Source organism: Pristiophorus japonicus, chromosome 11, assembly GCF_044704955.1.
Source record: "Pristiophorus japonicus isolate sPriJap1 chromosome 11, sPriJap1.hap1, whole genome shotgun sequence".
Classification (NCBI taxonomy): domain Eukaryota; kingdom Metazoa; phylum Chordata; class Chondrichthyes; family Pristiophoridae; genus Pristiophorus; species Pristiophorus japonicus.
Window position 1 is genome coordinate 78,127,894 of NC_091987.1, and position 20,297 is coordinate 78,148,190.

Sequence of the window (20,297 nt, forward strand, 5' to 3'; positions counted from 1 at the left end):
GAAAGTGCCGATGCCGGGTTGAAATAATGAGTCAAATTTGTCCAGGACCTGTGAGCATGATACTCGCTCCACAGAAGAAATTGCATTGACATCGCCCCATTTCCAGTTCATGACAGCAAGCCAACTCCTCCCCAGTAGTGCGGGACTGTCCCCCGGGACAATCCAGAGTGGCAACCTGTTCTCCGAATCTCTGTGGGTCACGACTACCGTGGCGCTGCCTAGCACCGGAATGATCTCCTTTGTATATGTCCGTAGCTGTGCATCAATCGGCAATAATTTTGGCCTCCTGGCCTTGGACACCCACAACCTTTCAAACTGTTTGATACGCATCAAGGACTGGCTGGCTCCTGTGTCTAGCTCCATTAATACTGCGATGCCATTGAGGAGCACTTTCATCATTATCGATGGCGTCCTGGTATATGAACTGTATCTGTGCTCCACATGAACTCGCTGAACTTCAGCTTCCAGCGACTTCCCCCAGTATTCATTTGGCCTCGTAGGGCTTATATCGGGCCCGTCCTCCTCGTAATCAACCTGGCTGCAGGCTTCTTGCATATACGTGCCAAGTGACCGCTGACGTTGCAGTTTCTGCAGATATATTGCTGATGCCTGCAAGCTCTGGCTGGGTGTTTGCCTCCACACCTCCAAGATGAGCTGGAGGCCCCGTTGTTGGAAATAAAAGGTCCATTACAAGTCGATTGTCTCTGACTGTCTCTGTAACTGTCCTTAAGTGCACCATTAACAGGTGTTGATGGCCCCATTACTGGCCGCATTGTCCATTGCGATGGCATGAATCGCCGTTCAGCTAGCCATTGTCTCTGTTGAATTTCCCCTTTGGGTTCGACTACATGCTGGGGCATGTCCAATTGCCCTTGTCTGCCTAGAGAACTGTGTGCTGCATTAACAATGTTGACTCCCTGGTCGTTTGCCGCATTTGAGCCAAGATTTTTGTCATACATCATTCTGGTCTCTTCCCTGAGATAAATGTCTGGGCTATCAGAGCCGCTGCTTCCAAGGTCCATACTTTGGTCTCAATCAGTTTCCTGAAAACCTCAGCGTGCCCGATGCCCTCAATAAAAAAGTCTCACAGCATCTCTGCTCTGCCTGCATCTGGGAACTTACATAGGCTCGCCAGTCGCCGGAGATCTGCCATGAAGTCAGGAACGCTTTGCCCTTCTCGCCGCCGGTGCATGTAAAACCGGTGTCTCACCATGTGCATGCTGCTCGCCGGTTTAAGGTGTTCCCCGATCAACTTACTGAGCTCTTCGTACGTCTTGTCCGCCGGCTTCTCTGGCGCTAGAAGGTCCTTCATCAGGGGGTACATTCTGGATCCACAAACCATCAGGAGATGAGCCCTGCGTTTGTCGGCCGAATCCTGTCCCAGCCAATCCTTAGTGACAAAACTTTGCTGTAGTCTCTCAATAAAGTCGTCCCAATCATCACCAACACAGTACCTCTCTTCTGTGCTGCTAGTGGCCATGCTTGCGTGGTTGAAATCCCAGTTTCTCGTCGCCAATGATATGTCCTTACTATACAGTATAAATGCACACGAGGCCCATACTTGAGAGAAGGTCACTCTGTGACCAGTTACCTTTATTACCAAGACCTCAAGTGATGAAGGTGGGTGGAGCTTCCCCTTTTATACCTGAAAGTCCAGGTTAGGAGTGTCTCCCCCAAGTTCACCCCCTTGTGGTCAATGTTCTCAAGGTGTACAACTTAGGTCAGCTTATACATGGGTTACAATGATAGTTGAATACATGACAGTATGACATGCCTTGGTCCACTATTTTAATGGTAGCATTAGCCAGTTTATTTTAAATGGATTAACTCCTCTGCTAAAATAGTAAAACAAACACATTGGGGGTGATTTAAATTCACTCCGCTGGGTGCAATGAGGCGATAGCGACCAATTATCACTATGCTGTACTTACTGCTGTGTTCTCGCCCAGCTCCCTTTTCCTGGGGGGCTTCACATGGGCATAGAGAGCCTCATTGCAATATGCTAATTGGGGCCTATGACATACATAAGATACTGGGCTGTACCCTCAGCCTAAACAGCAATTCTTAAAAGGGCCACTGCAGGAAACTCCAAAACTAGATTAGCTTTTGCTTTTTTAAACATGTTTGTGGTATGTGAATACTCCTTCTGGCCCCACAAAAATCTTCTAGCCTGCTGCCAGTCCCTACCCCTCTCCATGATTGCCTCCAGACCCGAAGGGAGAAAATTTCCAGCTTGGCTCCACCGTGGAGCTACTAGAATTCTCAATCCCTCCATCAACCAACAATCTGCCTGTGAATACCTAAACAGCACTTGAAGCTCACTGGTTTTATGGAAGTGATGCTCGGCCCTCAAAATGGTTCAAGCCTCCCCCTAGGGACTACTGGCATGCAAACTCCTCCCACCACCCACCCGAAGTCTGCACACAGTCAAAATTTACCACGATAAGTGTTCCTCTCCAAATATCATTAATGACATTACCATTTTTGATTTATGTGGTCATTTTCAATTGTGCATCTGACCATTTCATATTCTGTACTATGTTTACACAGTTCATCTTAATACTCACAGTTCTGTCATTAGAGCACATCAAGAGGTGAGGTCTCTCTCAGCAAAATTAACCTTGGCTTCAATTAAAGGACCAACAAAAGGGGCGTCATTGTTAGTTTAAGCTAACAGACCAATCACTCCCAGAAAAGTGGCAATTGGAGGTACTTGGTTTTGTTTTAATAATATGTAGATTCATGTCAAAGGCCTTTTAAATTAAATGATTTGAAAGTCTTTTTATGCTCTATTACTCTGTAGCCAAACAATACAATATATTGACCTCTTTATCTGTTTCTACTAGGAATTTCCAATATGCTACTTACTAATATTTTTAACATCATGTTTTTACAATAGGCCATTGTTATTCTGTGGCAACTGCAACAATCATTTTCGTACTGATTGTCTTTTGCAACTTTTTAAAATATTCATGTATTCTCTCATGCAGCAGTAAAGATTAGCAAAAATGATTTCCAATATATTTGTTCAGCATTATAGCAATGTGCAGAATCGCACTGTCACTTTCATTATTTTTTATTAACTAGATAATTATAATGTTGTCTTTTTTATTATCTTAGTGCAGAGTCCCACAGTAGTCTTCAAAGGTTTAAAATTTCACATATGAGGTATGCCACTTGAGCTTAAAATGACCCCCCCCACTATGTATCACAAAAAAAGGTCACAAGCTTTGTTTCCAAGGATACCATTGTGGTCTTATAAGAAGTACCTGTATCTAATGGGGGAGTAGTGTTTTGCAATACTGTCATGACACCCAAGGTCTTGTAAGTGAAAATTGAACAAAAGAATTGCACTCTTCAGTTAAAATGATTTATTATCTACATCATTCAATATCTCAACAAAAAAAATCTCAGTATAATTCTTTGGTTTCATTTGCATACAACTTACATTACAATGCCACAATAAGCAAAACTACTTGAAACAATCAAGTGCTTTTTTAAAAGTTTAACCACAAAAATTGATGATCTTATGTATGTTAAGTAAAATTATAGGTCAAACAAATGAGTTAAAAGATCATTCATTATGCTGTAGATTGTTTTAATTGAAATGTTATAGATTGTAATGTTATAGATTGTAATTAAATGATCTAGACCATTAATCCCTTTGGTTCAATTTGCAAATATAGGACCTTGAGTGACAGGGCAGAATTCATACCCAGACCACTATGCTCCTTTCGATGTCTATGGGCTAGATTTTCCATGTTTTTTGCATGCTTAATGCCCACTTAATATCCATTTTACCGCTGAAATGACATATAACGCCCATATATTGCCATTTAGCCACAAAATGGAAACTGAAGGGCATTTTTCAGAAATTTATTGCCGAGCGTTACTTTCCCCATGTGCGTAACACCAGGAAAAAATAATACCGCCCGCCCACTTTTTTTGGGCGAAATCATCAGAATGGGCAAAATCAATATCCATAATATCACCCAGTGTTAGTTTCTGCATGGAATTAACGTCGAGATTCAATAATACCGCCCGTCTACTTTTTTTGTCGTAAAGATCATATTTGCCGAAACTAATGTCCAGGAGATTGCCCAGCGCCACTTTCACCACCTCGCACACATATCGCCCACAATTTCGCTCGCCCAAAAAACCGCCCGGAAAAAGTGGAACTGTTCTGAACTAAAGCCAGCGGTGTGGGCACCATTTTTAAAATGGCAGGTCGCTTCATTCAAAAGGCTGCTTCAACTTCAGTGGAGTTTGGATTGACTCTGGAGTTCTTCTCAGGTGAAGTGACCATCTCAACAGACATATTTTCAGACACTGGACTATTGGGGTTTACTGTAGGTGTATTTTAGTGAGGAAATTATTGCTTCTGATCAATCACTATTATACTTTCATTGCAATGGGGCCAGCCATTTCTCAGCCTGCATCGATTAATACGCACATGCTGCAGAGTGTAGATGGCTCAATGTGTGATGCACATCATTATGTACCCAATTTAAAATGTGCAAGAATGAGGAGAAGGGCCAGACCATATACATCCCGCACGTACAGGGAAAAGAGGTCTTACCTTGACGTGTCCGGGCAAACCTGCCTTCGGAGATTGCGCTTCCACAAGGTGGTGATCAATGAAATATGTGAGCTCATCCGGCCACTTATGCAGTCTGCCATCAGGACATCAGTGTCGGTCGAGGTCAAGGTTACCGCAACACTGTCTTTCTACGCATCTGGTTCCTTTCGGGCCTCTGCGGTCGAGATTTCCCCTCTGTCTCACCATGCCACCCATTGTTGCATTAAACAGGTCACGGAGGCCCTGTACGCACGAAGGATGGACTTTATCAGCTTCCCTATGACCACAGAGGCTCAGACTGACAAAGCTGGAGCATTCTACCATATTGCTACATTCCCCAGGGTGCAGGGAGCAATACAGTGCACTCACATCGCCATGCCAGGCACCTTCTCAGCACCCAGAGCTTTTTCGTAACAGAAAAGGATTTCACTCCCTGAAGGTCCAACTAGTTGTCAACCACAACCAGGTAATAATTTCAGTGAATGCCAAATGTCCGGACAGCTTCGATGAGGCTCACATCCTGCGTGAGAGCACTGTCTCTGACATGTTTAAGAGTCAGCCACAAGGACAATGCTGGATGCTTGGTGATAACCGATATGGCCTAGCCACCTGGCTGATAACCCCCCCCCTGCGTGACACCCACACCGAGGCCGAGAAACGATACAACCAGAGGCACAGAGACACATGCAATGTGGTCCAGAAAACAATAACTGTGCTTAAGCAGCGCTTCAGATGTCTGGACCACTCAGGTGGGGAACTACAAGACAACCCTGAGCAAGTAGGTAAATTCGTGATCGATGCTCCATGCTGCACAACCTGGCTATCATGAGGGGACAAGAATTGCCAGAAGGGACTGATGGCTCACCTCAGGAGAGAGAGGAAGAGGATGACGTGGGGCTGGACTCTGACCTAGGGCCAGACAATCAGGCTGGCTATGCAACCATGCACACAACCCCCTCCAGACCACAGAAAAGGGCCCATGGTGGCTACATAGCTGCAAGAGTCTTATGTCAAGAGCTGTTATCTGAATGATTTGCCTGAAAGAACGTTGCTGTGAGTGACAACGCTGACACACTGCTGTGTGTGTGCAGCTCAGACATCAATGGTGCCTATCACCTTGGTGCCAGTTAAAGTTTACATTGATTGAAGTGAAATTTTATTTAACCCTTTCATGTTAAGGAATCACCAGTGTGTAATGATCCAACTATCTGAGACAATGCACTACAAGGTTATGTTCAATAAAAAAAATGTTATACCAACATTGGGTCTGAAATCATAAGTATCACGGGCAAAAACACCCAACCCCCGCCCAGACCCCACTTTTTCCACCATTGACATCAGTCAAATGTTCAACATATCCAGCAACACAGAATACACAGGCAAAGCAGGAGGGTGGTCCCCTCCCCCATACATTACAACAAATTGCATACACCCAGATGGAGGTATAACACAGCCATCACCTGCGGACATGCACCTCACTTTCCTTCCCCCTCCTTCTTCTCTTCACCTCTACCCCTTCCCCTCCTTGCTGCACACCTCCTGGCCGAAGAGCTCCTCAGGTGGTGCCTCATTGCTGGGGGGGGGGGGAATGAAGGCAGAGGTGTAATTGCACAGGTACGGGAGCGAGGGGTGCCGAGGGGGCAACATTCTCTGATGCAGAAGCAGGATCCTGCCTCTCATCTGTCATTCGCAGTGGCGGTGCGGAAGCTAGGGGAGGAGTGCCGCGCTCCGGGACCACTGGGAGGCCTGTGCCAACAGTGTTCCTAACTATCGCCTCCAGGGCCTCCGCCATCCGCGGAGCATACTCAGTCATGGTAGCCAGCTGTCGGGATATGCCCTCCAATGCTTCGAGGAGCTGGTCACCAATGTCTACAGTCCTCCTGGACAACTGTACCATCTCTCCGCTTTCATGTCGTGCTCGTGGACCAGACCTGCCACATCCGCGAAACCTCCGTGGGGTTAGCACCATCCTGGGGACAAATGGGGTGCCCTGTGGCGAGGTCTGGGGCCAGTACCTCCAGAGTGGAGGCGGGAATGACCGGAGGAGCAATAGATGGCCTTGGGGTGGAATGGCTTCTGGAGCATGGCATTGCAAGTTGCTCGAAGTCAGCGCTCTCATCCATAGAGAACAGACCCAGCGGATTGACGGGCGAGAATCGGAGCTCCTCAGCAGACCCAGCAGATCGTCCGGCGAGTCCGGCCCCACGCCCCCACCTTCTGGCCTCTGTGGTCTTGGCTGTGCTGCTGGCTGAGCTGCAAAACACAAATTAGGTTATTAGAGGAGAAGGGGGCGCTAGGGTCACAAGGTGATTCCAGCGCTACACACAGCATATGCACGACAAAAGATCATCAAGATCATCACAGACATCACATTTCATGACCATTAACACACGGTGCATTGCAATAATTTTCATTAGGTCAGCATTATTTCTAGGACAATTTTAGAAATCATCTATCATATATGATTGTTCCGATATGAGTGGGTATGGCATCTATTGACTGTACATCACGCAATGGTGTCAACTTTACTCGTGTCGCTTCACTTCAGCGTCTGCAGATGCTTCCGTGGCTGTCCGGGGGTGCTTCCCCACGAGTGCGAACACCTGCTCCTCCATCTCAGTGATGTCGCTGACAACTGGTGGCCCCCCCACCCGTTCGCCTCTGCATGGACCTCATCGTTGATAGCTTCTTCTGTAAAAGGTGACAGGATGACATGGCAGGAGATCATTGCATGATATCATTGCTAGGTACTGTCATAGAGACTGATACAACACATAACCGACAGATGTAATCATAATTATTATGATAATTATTATTCTTTACCTAAAGACGTGCACTGTGACTTCAGGCTTTGACTGCAACATTCTCATTAAAAGTGCAAGACCTCACATCTGCTGATAGTCACTCATGACTGTTACAAATCAAATTATATAAAAACATAAGTACATGTAAATAAATGTAATACTTACTCTTGTGGATCCCACAAGGTCGTTCCATGCTTTGCAGCATTGATTGCCCTCACGAACCTTGTTGGTTGCCGACGAGACCACCTCTGCTATCTCAGTCTATATCTTCTGGTCAGCCTTTGGGTTGGGCTTCCCACGCCCTCCCTGTGTCAAATCACCCCAGCGTAACTCGACCTCCTGCAGGAGGGAGGCATTTGCCTTGTCCGAGAACCTCCTCGCTCTTTTGCGCCCTCCAATATGCTCCTCTCCCAGCTCAATGCTCTCGCCAGCGTCAGTCTCCACAGCGTGCTGTGTCGTTTCCTCCTCTCCCTCCATTATAGGCCAAATTCGGGCAAATATGTGGCTGGCAACAGCTAATTTTTGTTTCCCTATTTGCTCTAAAGCTCTAAACTCTCCCTCCTTTCTCCCAAAGCAGCCACACCACACCTACACACGCCTTCAGTCCCTCTCAGCTCCCTCTCTCTCTGTCTCTTCTGCGCATGTCATGATGACCCTTGACCTCCTGAAGCGCGGGAATCGAGCGTGGCCATGCCATTGCTAAGGACGGTAACACTTTACTGCAGAAGGTCAGAGATTTAACACTACCACCCATTTCATTAACGCTCACGGTAACACCCAGTTTAAAAAATGGAGACTAGGGGCTTTGAGAATGGGCGAGAAGCCGGCGATCTGAAAACCCATATTTATGCTGGAAGTAACGCCCATTTTTGGACGATCTGCACAAAAGTGTAAAATCTAGCCCTATGTCTTTTTTTGGCTATCTGAAATTAATTATGGGTGGCACCTAATTTTTTCCCGTTGAATATTGGGGAAAATCCAAATCCAAACCTTATTTAGCTCCTCTAAAATCTATGTACTCTTGGCTCTGCCTCCCTCCCCATCCTCAACTGCTCAGCTCAATCCAGATGATCTGCAATCTTGGTGACCTTTTCAACCCGAGCTGAACTTCAAACCCCATATCATATTTATTACTGCAACATTTCCCACCTTATTCACATCTCCACTGAAATTCTAATTAGCACTTGTGATACCACACTGCGAGACTTCAATGCCCTCCTTGCCACTTTGGGTCTGGAAGGCAGAGAGAGTGATACTTCTGTCACCTGCCTTAAGTCTGTGAGTTGGTAGGGTTGGCCCAAAAAACCTGTCAACTAAGTTAGTAGCCTTTGATGTATGGGCATGAGGCTCCTCACCATCTCCCATAGCTAAGCTCCCTGCTACGTGAATGGAACAGAACAATACCTTTGGATGTCATGAGAAATCCATCTTTTCACAATGGTGTGAAATACTAACGATTATACATAACAACCCTATTATTTGTTTACTAATTAACACTCAAAATCACAATGGTAATGAGCCTGATTTAAGGCTGCTGGTTTGTTGTTGAGAAAAAATACTTTAATATTACAGAATTATTATAAGTTAAAAAAAATTCACCTCAGGCAACATAGGCAAAATCAAATTTGTCACAGTGTCTTTTTATGTTTTGGGTTAAAGCTTATTGGTAGGTCAAAGCTACATTTCTAGATGAGGTGAAATAATTCCACTGTATTATCTATAATTAAACCCAATTATAAAAGTACTGGAACATATTTTTGTTACACAGATTAAATCCTTTGTCAAGAGCCATTTGTGATGAAACAAAATGTAGAAAAGTATTGAATTCCCCAACACTGACTTGTCTTATGTTAATGAACACAGTATTCATGAAGTATTTATTATGTATATGTGAATAATGTATGCAGAGGGGGGAAAGAGCTTTTTAAAGACAGTTGCCTAAGTTGCAGTATTCAGATAACATCACAAACTACTAAAACTTTTGTTTTGAATATGTCCAAAATTAGAACTATAATGTAAATGAGATTTTATACTTTGTTATTCTAATGTTTGAAAAGATCCAAAATATTAGCCTGAAGAAATAGTACAATGAATTAAAGATTATTTCATATACCCCTGTACAATGAATTTGGATTAGAGCAAATCCATTCAGAATATGGATTTTACTTCCCATTTGTTTCCATGCTACTAAATTACTGTTGAAGGTGAGTTGTTGAAATTGAGTCAAATCATAACATAACAATACAAATTTCTATATTAGAAAATCATTTTGTTGAATTGCATATGTGCTGAAAGGGTACCTACAAAAAGCTGAATTAATTTAACATAAATCTGAGAATAAGACTATTTTGAAGCAGTTTTGCAAACATGCTTTCAGATTAGGTGGTGTGTTAGTCGATCTGAACAGGGTGCAAGATGCTCCCAGGTCGTAACTGATTTTCAGCTATGTAATAAAGTAGTATATGGAACAATCTATGAAACAACTTAGAACCAAAATCAATTTATATTCAGGTAATTTGGATACATTTCAGTGGGTCATACTGTCTTCAAATTCAGAGCAGTTTTGTATGAATTAGCCATTAATTTATGAGCTTTTGTTCAAAAACATAAAACAATTATGATGTGTAATATTTGCAGAAATTAATTTGGCAGTATCAGTTGTAAATATCATTACAAGTTTAGATGCAGATTTCCAGTCATAATTATCTGTACCTGAATTGAAATGAGTATTCTTAAAGGTTCAGTTTTAATAGTTTGCTATATTATGTTTTAATGAATTCAAGAAATTTGAGAGGAGTCTACCCCAATACTGATTTTGGGATTACTTAGAAATCATGGGTTACTGTTTACAGCAAGACTTATTGCTGAAATATTGCTTTTGTTCTTGAGAACTCCAAGTGAACTTCAAAAAAAAATAATAACAAGCCTGTTTCAGTGGTTGAACTCCCAACTATGAATGAAGAGTTCCAGGACCATAATTTTAAAAACTGGGGGCCGGATTTTGCTCTCAGCATCGAATGAACGGTGCTAGCCATTCATAACACTTACACTTGCCCACAGACTTTCTATGACATTGTGCTTTACTTTACTTAGAGAGCCATTTTGGCACAGTGCCCTTTACAGAGGACCTGAGACCTACGTGAACAGGAAAAGCAACTGCGTATCTCCTTAACCAATCAAATAATCATTAATGAGCCACACAGAGTCTGAACCAGGAAGTGTCTATTAGGATATTTGATTTAATGTCAAATCAGACACAGAAAGCAAAATGAAGAGAGGGAAAAATGAGATAAAGAGAGAGCGAGATAAAAGGTAGTTTTTAAAATCTCCAATGATAATTAAAATCTGAAGGAATGCAACTCCACACTTGTAAAAGTTAATTTTCAATGCAGAGAGGTTATTTGGCAGTAATTAAGGCTTATCACACCGTTAAAAATTTACTTACACTGGAGTGGATAAGCCCTAACTTTTTCAGGCATGTTTAGTTGGTATATATCACGTAAGTACCGCAACTTCACGCCATTCATGTATTTCAATGCGAGTATAGTGCAGCTTCTGGAGGAGCAGGGCAACTCAGACAGCAACTTCCTGATTTTCACGTTGTGTGGTGGCTGGAAGTTGCTGTCCAATTTCCCATTAATAACAGGTGAGCACTGTTTTTTTTTATTCGTTCCTGGGATGTGGGCATTGTGGCAAGGCCAGGATTTGTTGCCCATCCCTAATTGCCCTTGAGAAGGTGGTGGTGAGCCATCTTCTTGAACCGCTGCAGTCCATGTGGTGAAGGTACTCCCACAGTGTTGTTAGGGAGGGTGTTCTCGGATTTTGACCAGCGACGTTGAAGGAACGGCGATATATTTTCAAGTCAGGATGGTGTGTGACTTGGAGGGGAACTTGCAAGTGATAATGCTCCCATGCGCCGGCTACCCTTGTCCTTCTAGGTGGCAGTGTTGCAGGTTTGGGAAGTGCTATCAAAGAAACCATGGCAAGTTGTTGCAGTGCATCGTATAGATGGCACACACTGCAGCCATGGTACGCCGGTGATGGAGGGAGTGAATGTTGAAGGTGGTGAATGGAGTGAAAATCAAGCAGGCTGCTTTGTCCTGGATGGTGTCGAACTTCTTGAGTGTTGTCAGAACTGCACTCACCCAGGCAAGTGTAGATTATTCCATCATACTCCTGACTTGTGCCTTGTTGATGGTGGAGAGGCTTTGGGGAGTCAGGAGGTGAGACACTCGCTACAGTATACCCAGTCTCTGACCTGCTCTTGTAGCCACAGTATTAATGTGCCTGGTAGGTTAAGTTACTGGTCAATGGTGACACCCAGGATGTTGATTGTGGGGGATTCGGCGATGGTAATGCCATTGAATGTCAAGGGGAGGTGGTTAGAGTCTCGCTTGTTGGAGATAGTCATTGCCTGGCATCTGTCTAGCACGAATATTACTTGCCACTTATCAGCCCAAGCCTGAATGTCATCTGCATACGGGCATGGAATGCTTTATTTTCTGAGGAATTGCGAATGGAACTGAACACTGTGCAATCATCAGCCTTCCCTTTATATCTACAGCCAAATCCGTCCCAATTGTCAGACAGTGTCTTGGATGGTGGACCTTCCTCGGGCACAATTTATAGGGAAAAAACATTTATCCAGTGTTTTATTTTGAAAACCAATATTGTCCCCACCCACTGAAGAAACTGCATGCTCTTTAAAGCAGTGTGACCACTCAGTGCAACCTTAGCCCACCAAACTAAAGAACATGCAGTCTATGCTTCTGACACATTGCTTTTCTTTCCAAACCAATGACTTTGAAGTTGCTGACACTTTGACTTTTCAAAGCAGTTGAGCAGTTGCAGATGCCAAGTCAAGCCAAATGATGGAAAGGTTTCAATAGATAACAGCTATTCATTAACATTCTGATTGGTTAATGACTGGAACTAAATGAACAATAATATGGCAAGAAAAACGAACTGCAAAACTTTTTCAAAGTTACATTTTTGTGGAGGCAGAGCAGAAATGAGGCTTCATGAGACAGGAAAGTTGTGAGGGCAATCCGGTTTTGTTAAAGCGAAAGCAGTAAGGGCTATCACTGGGGAAAAAAGAGCCTAGAAATGCTGAAGGATAGTTACAAGACAAGACAACTCACTGTTATGGGCAACTGTGTCAAGTTCTTTATTTTGAAACACTATGAGAAGATAAGTTATACTAATTGAATAAAGTGAATCTGATTATAACTGTTGCTCTGTATGTTTACCTTGCTGTGAATTAAAGCCATTTATTAACTTGCATCAGGCATTGTATCAGATTGAGGGCATGTGTGAAAGACGTGTATCCCCAGTACAGGTCACAAGCGGAGTACTATTGTTACACCCAGGTTACTCCACCATGCAAGTATAGGACAGTGTGTTTCAACGCCCTTAAAAATATACCCAAATTTATAATAGCAAGTAAGAGTTTTCCTGTGAATATATGGGAGTGTTTATAAGCCAGCGCAGCATAAATCCAATTTCTTTTCACAGACGTGTCTGGGGGTAATTTTGTTCAGAATAGGTCTTCAGTAGCATTTGTTACATCAGGAAGCACTGTGACAATATAATGGGAATACGAGAACACATTGCAGTTGGATCAGAGAGATCTGAAATGCATGAAATTTTGAAACATAAAAGTGGCAGATGTTCACTTTGAACTGATGAAAATACACTTGTGATGTAAAGTGAAGTCTTTTTCATGCTTAACCAATTTTATTTATACTTACAGGTGTATCCCTTGGTGTTCAAGTGACCATTTCCGAATATAAAAAGATAGCCATGTTGTTCCAGCCTGTTGTTCTACATTGTCAGTACTCCACCACGTCTATCCAACAACCTGTGGTGCAGTGGCGCTTTAAGTCATACTGCAAGGACCGTACCAGAGATGCCTTCAGCATCCACAGTACAGCCACCCGCATTGTAAGCCAGAAAGAACAGTATCCCAAATGGGATCCATACCTAGACTGTGCGGACAACAGTCGCACTGTCCGAGTTGTGGCTTCCCGTCAGGGTTCTGCAGTCACCTTGGGAGAGTACTACAAAGGACGGGAAATCACCATCATCAACGGTAAGAATTTTTATTTGCAACAACTTTACTTGCTAATGAATTCTATAAATAAGATAGTAAATTGATTGGATTTTGGAGTCACTCAATTTTTTTTGTTGCATAATTAGTATGTGCATAAGATATTTAAATAACAAGTTAACTTACTACACATTAGAACAATCATGCATTTCAAGTTGATGATGTGGTGCAATTCCTAGCTTGTATCAGCACAGGCTCAATTGTACAATTGTGAATTCTGGACCACTTGTTTTGCTCCTAAAATAATTCATTATAATATAAATCTTTTTGTACCCCTTTGCTTCACTATTTCACATAATGGAAACATATTCAGGTGAGAACTGATTAGTAACAATGAATGACAAATCTAAAGTCTGAAAGAGAACATCTTCTGATTAATTTAGATAGCAATTTATATGAATTTTACTTTGGCAACTAAATAAAGCAGCAGCACACATGCATGGTTGGGGGAATAAAATTATTTTATTTCTGATTCCCTCACTTTAGTGGATTTGTGTAGCTGGAATAGGGGAGCATATTCAGCCTCTCCTATTTGGTGATGTCTAACCTGGGGGCCAAAGGTTTGAGGTGCATTTCATTTGACATCCTTGCAAGTCTAATGGTGCTGGTTGTAATTGTAAGTGTTCAATACCTTGGTGATTGTTGGGAGTAGCCGTACACATTTAATTCCTAGAGGGCTGTATGCATCTGCTTGGTCACTGCTGTGGGTTACAGGCATGCCACCAGTTTAACATTTAAGCTTGGATTTGAATAGCCAAAATTTTTAACTTTACAGTTCTAAATTACTGTATGTATAGATCTTGATGGTCATAATTACCAACTTTATCAGAGGGCCTCACCTACACTTACAATGAGTGAGACACAAATGTCCCTGTGGCTTCAACACAAAGGTCACTTTATATTGGTCCAACAAAGAAAATATTAGCTTCTGTAAGTGTACACCATATAAGTGTACACCATTAGGAAGTGACAAAACGCTACAATGTGTAGCTTTAAAACAATCTCCTTGTTCTTTAAAAACATATTTAAAAATAGTCTCATATTACAAAAATTGGAAACAGAAATTTTGGCAGTGAAATTCACCTTGAGCGGTAGCGCAAAATGGGCTATAGCGATTTTCATTCCGCTTGGTTTGTGCTACCGTCCTCGGAGAATTTCACCCCATTGAGTTCATGATTTTCACAGTGAATATCATACCTGAAATTTAAAAAAAGACGATCCTGTTTTTCAGTCTGCTGAGAATTGCAAATTGCAATAGACTACCGCTGTCACCATCTGTGACATTACTAAATTGGCTGCTCTGCCTGCAATAATATCCTTGTGCATTGAATGTTAAACAGGAATTTCTTACCAACAATCAAGAAATGCGGATGGTAAAAGGACATTAATGAGAATGTACTGCATGTTTGTAGACTGAAGGTTGGCCTCCAATGTTGACCAGATCAATTACCTACCGCAGTTTGGTCTCTTACAGATGCAGATCTCCAGATTGGGAGGTTACACTGGGGAGACAGTGGGGCTTATTACTGCTCTGTTATCACTCCAGATGACATTGTGGGTAACAGCGAACAAAGGATGGAACTTCTTGTGTTGGGTGAGTATAAATAATAAGTATGTTTACAGATACCTGCAAATATGGTCACAGCCAAAGGTAGCAAGTAGCAACTGTTAACTGGATTAATTCCAAAATGTTTGCCATAGGATTTATGCCTATACATGCACACACATTTATCTATCATATAGACTTATTAAGTAGAAAAAGAGTTAAGTAGCCCAAAGAAGTGGAGTTGGATTGTAAAAATGGTTATTTGAAAAGGATTTATTTGTAAAAAATGGTTTAAATACTAAATTACTAAGGGTCAGTGTACCTTACACTTACACATATACCTTACACAGTATATTTTTATGTCATCTTATTTTTAACAATTATATTCACAATAAATTGTGTTTTATGCTAACTTTGCCATGTTGTCAATGCTCAATTTTTGCACCAGCTGCAATTTTTAGAATTCGATATTTAAGCTAACTTCAAACTGAATTACAGTGTACATGTTATGCACCATTTCCCTTCCCTAAAAATGTGCGCAAGGTACCCATTTACCTTACTTGAGTCTGAATTCACTGACTAAAGTAAGGGAAAGGGGGCATTTGTGCTGAGTATTTACACTTCCACATGCTATTACTGCACTGTTCAAACCAATCTCAGCCCAAGCTTCAGGAACAGTATTTCAACCTTCTCCTGGGCCCTCTGCAGCATTCCAGCTTGACCATTGGCTTCAGTAACTTCAGATCTTTAGTAACTTTAGATCTTAGCTATTTTCTTCACCGGGATGGTGGACCTGTTTATGTGAGGAAGGTCTATTGGTTTCTTAGGGCTCAAGTTTCAGCTCGAGTTGCTCCTATTTTTTTGGAACAACTAGTTTAGAATGGAGTATCTTAGAAATTGCAATTCTCGGCATTTAGTTTGCTCCAATTCTAGTGAGTTAGAATAGTTTTGTTTTGGAACAGTTTATTTTTCAAAAAGGGGCATTACCAGCCACTTACGCCTGTTTTGCAAGTTCAGGCAGCGAAAACTTACTCCAAACTAACTTAGAATGGAGTAAGTGTAGATTTTTGTACGCTCAGAAAAACCTTGCCTACACTTAGAAATCAGGCGTAGGGAACGAGAGATGGGGGTGGGAGGAAGGGAAGTTAGAGTGAAGTTAGGGGATTTTACAAGCATTAAACACTTCACTTTTACAAGTAAAGAGCCATCGTCAATAATAAATGATAAACAAATCAATAAATCAACCAATAAATCAAACCAAAAAATAATAATTAAAAAAAATAATAAATCAATCAATAAATAAAAAATTAAAAGTTTCTACTCACCTACTGCAGCACCGGGAGCCCTCCAACAGCCTGCAGGGGCGGGGCTCCCTCCAGGAAATGCCGGACCGCCGCCCAGGACTTCGGACAGGCCCCCCCGCCGACGAGGACGTCGAGGAGTTCGGACGGGGCCCGCTCCCAGGAGATGCCGGACCGCCGCCCAGGACTTCAGGTGGGCCCCGCCGCCAACAAGGACGCCACTTCGGGTGGGACCTGCCCCCAGCAGATGACCGCCGCTCAGGACTTCGGGCAGGCCCTGCCACCGATGAGGACGCCACTTCGGGCGGGGCCCGCCCCCAGGAGATGCCGGGCCGCCGCCGAGGACTTCAGGTGGGGCCAGCCCCCAGGAGATGCTGGGCGGGCCGCCGCGGAAGAGGTCAGGGCTGTCAGGCCACTCGGCCCGGGATAGGGGCGACGTTCCTTCGGCCAGGGATAGGGTCGTCACCCGGAGACAGGATACGCTGGGAGGGCCAGGAGCTACGGCGCACGCGCGCAGCTGCCGGCACTGTTTTTGGTGCAGGGCTGTAGCTCCACCCCCAGCAGCTCCTGCTGCGCTGCGCCGAGCTGGAAACAGGCCTACAGCTATCAGAGAATCGCGAGGTAAGTATTCAGCGCAATTTCTGTTCTACAAATTAGGCAGGCCTCTCCGATGTGCGCCGTTCTAGCGGGGGTCCGAGACTTGAGCCCTTAGTGTGGGGGCAAGTTTATGTTTTGATCACCACACTTGATCAGCTCCGCTGGGCAGGTCACATCGTTCGCATCCCAGACACGAGACTCCCAAAGCAAGCGCTGTACTCGGAACTCTTTCACAGCAAACGAGCCAAAGGTGGGCAGAGGAAACGTTACAGGGACAACCTCAAAGCCTCCCTGAAAAAGTGCAACATCCCCACTGACACCTGGGAGTCCCTGGCCAAAGATCGCCCTTAGTGGAGGAAGTGCATCTGGGAGGGTGCTGAGCACCTCGAGTCTCATCGCCGAGAGCATGCAGAAATCAAGCGCAGGCAGCGGAAAGAGTGTGTGGCAAACCTGTCCCACCCATCCTTTCCCTCAACGACTATCTATCCCACCTGTGACAGGGACTGTGGATCTCGTATTGGACTGTTCAGCCACCTAAGGACTCATTTTAAGAGTGGAAGCAAGTCTTCCTCGATTCCAAAGGACTGCCTATGATGATGATGATGATTTGTCAGAACACAGTTTTTTTTGGAAGTACAGATCTAGATTAATTATCATAAGTTATATATATGTTACCATATGTGTATCTTACTGTACAGATAATGATTCTGGCAAATGTTTTTTATATTTAAAAAATAAATGTTAAATAATTTACAAAAATCATATATTTTAGGAGGCCTAACCACTAACATGCAAAAAGATTCTGGTCACACCATTATTTTCTTCCATAAAATGGAGATTACTTGAACAGAAAGTACTCCCCCTCATTAACATTATGAGCCTTGGCACCGTAAAAAGCATGACAGCTGAAGTTTAAATGCTTCATTTAAATCTCATTGACATGGCACTGTGCACCATGTCTGTGCTTGATTGGAACATAACTTTTTGGTGCTCAGGCGACTGACCCTGACCGAGCCCTAAAAAGAGGATGTTGGACTCACTGACATATGGCATTTGTGTTTGTCTGACTGCAATACAATAATAGATGAATGAAGTTGTGTTACACTAACCTGATAAAACGGACAATTAGTATTTATAAAAAAACAAATGGGAGTCGGACGTCTGTTGCTTTATGTGTGGTTAATTACACTTATTATGAATTACTTTGTAGAAATTGAAAGGGAAAATGTTAGCTTAATAATAGGAAAGACATTTAACAGATATAATTAATGGAATAAACTTTAAATGATGTTATTTTAAATTTGCAACATCATCCAGCAAATATGATTTTAGCACCGGTTGATTTGATAAATGGAATAGCTAAGGGAACAATATTACATGGGACTGACTGTGGCAACTAGCTGAAATTCTTAGACAGTGGTGTAGAAAAAAGAAAGACTTACATTTATAGAGTGCCTTTCATGACCACCGGATGTCTCAAAGCGTTTTATAGCCAGTGAAGTACTTTTGGAGTGTAGTCATTGTTGTAATGTTGGAAACGCGGCAGCCAATTTGCGCACGGCAAGCTCCCACAAACAGCAATAATCTGTTTTTGTTATGTTGATTGAGGGATAAATCTTGGCAAAGACACCAGGGATAACTCCCCTGCTCTTCTTCAAAATAATGCCATGGGATCTTTTACGTCCACCTGAGAGAGCAGACAGGGCCTTACTTTAACGTCTCATTCGAAAGACCGGACCTCCGACAGTGCAGCACTCCCTCAGCACTGCACTGGAGTGTCAGCCTCGATTCATGTGCTCAAGTCCTTGGAGTGGAACTTGAACCCACAACCTTTTGACTCAGAGGCGAGTGTGCCACCCATGGAACCACAGCTGAAACTAGTATAATAAATGCAGGTATCCCAATAGTCTGAAGCTACCAGAAGATGCAGCCGTAATTCACCACAAGATGAGAAATAAATTCTCAGATGTTGTTAAAAATTGAGAGTAACTATGTCTCTGGATGTCCAATCAATTCTGGACACAGATGACAATGAATAAAGATTTACTTAGGCTGTGGGTTTCATATTTTAAAAACATCCCACGCTGTTCTATAGGGATTTAAATGCACAATGAAAATCAAAGATTTCCACACATCAGAAGTCATAGAAAACACAGATTCCAGATGACTCATTTCCATGTGACTAAAGGGGCTTTTGTGAATCAGTTTTGTTGCATGTTGACAGCATTTTGACAGCATTTCTTTACACATATCGACAAAGAATGAGGCATACTTTATTTTTATCTCACATAGCCAGCAAGTAGAACCTTCCAAGCATCTGATTCAGAGTGAATTATAGAAGTACTTATCTGAATAGCAAAACACATTAATTTATTCTCGTTAAAATCACAATTCATTTGTTATTGTTTGAATCCAAAACACCAAATCATTTCAAATTTATTTGCAAATAATACATCCTATTTATGTTATAAGCATGCCAATTTATTGTAATAAATGCTTCTAGGTTAAATCAGTTATGTTAGTTACAGCTGAAATTAATGAATGATGAGATCTACTTATTAGAGGTGTGATTGCTTTGGAGAAAGTAATAACCAAGGGGAAAATACTTTATTAATTTTAATGAACAAGTAGACAAAAGTATATATATATGAGGAGGAAATAGAAAGTGCTAATGGAAGACTGGCCCATGTTTACTACTACTCTGACCATTCCTACCCCTCCACAAATGAATAAATTATCTTCAAAAAGTGAGGAGAAAAATAAACAATTTTTACTTATTAAAGTCATTAAAGTGCAACTGTGCAGAATCACGCACCTGTGGAAATGAGCAAAAGGTGAATATTTAATTCCAAATCTGGAGTTATTAGGAGAGATTTCCTGGATGTGCTCCCAGATGCAGTGGGTCAACAAGAACGTACATTTATAGAATGCCCTTAATGTAGCAAAATGTCCCAAGACGCCTCACAGAGATGTAATCAGACAAAAATGGATGGCGACCCAAAGAAGGAGGGTGAACAAAAATAGGTCAAAGAGCATCAGTGTCAGAGCTACTGATTCTGTTTACCTTAAAATCACAAGTGAAGATTATCCTGGATCTGCTCCCAGCTGCATTGTGTACAACCAATATTTTGAAAATCAGGCCTGTTGGAGCACACACTAGTAAAGAAAGCCACCAAAATATATAATAAATAAAAGTTTGTATATAAATATATGGGCACATACTGATGCAGAGGTCCCATGACACTGCTCACAGTAAATTGGTTGATGTGCTGTTTTTTAAGGACAGGGCTGTTTTATAAAAATTCATTCCTAGGATTTGGGCGTCGCTGGCAAGGCCAGCATTTATTGCCCATCCCTAATT

General features: G+C 42.6%; 1 protein-coding gene across 1 annotated transcript in view; it reads left to right on the forward strand.

Annotated features, from left to right (window-relative positions):
• Window positions 1–20,297, forward strand: part of LOC139275773 (immunoglobulin-like domain-containing receptor 2) — a 193,718-nt gene that overhangs the window by 83,487 nt on the left and 89,934 nt on the right. The window contains exons 2-3 of the mRNA XM_070892972.1: window positions 13,136–13,474; window positions 14,967–15,086. Of these exons, the coding sequence (XP_070749073.1) occupies window positions 13,136–13,474; window positions 14,967–15,086 (459 nt within the window). The remainder of the gene's footprint in view (window positions 1–13,135; window positions 13,475–14,966; window positions 15,087–20,297) is intronic.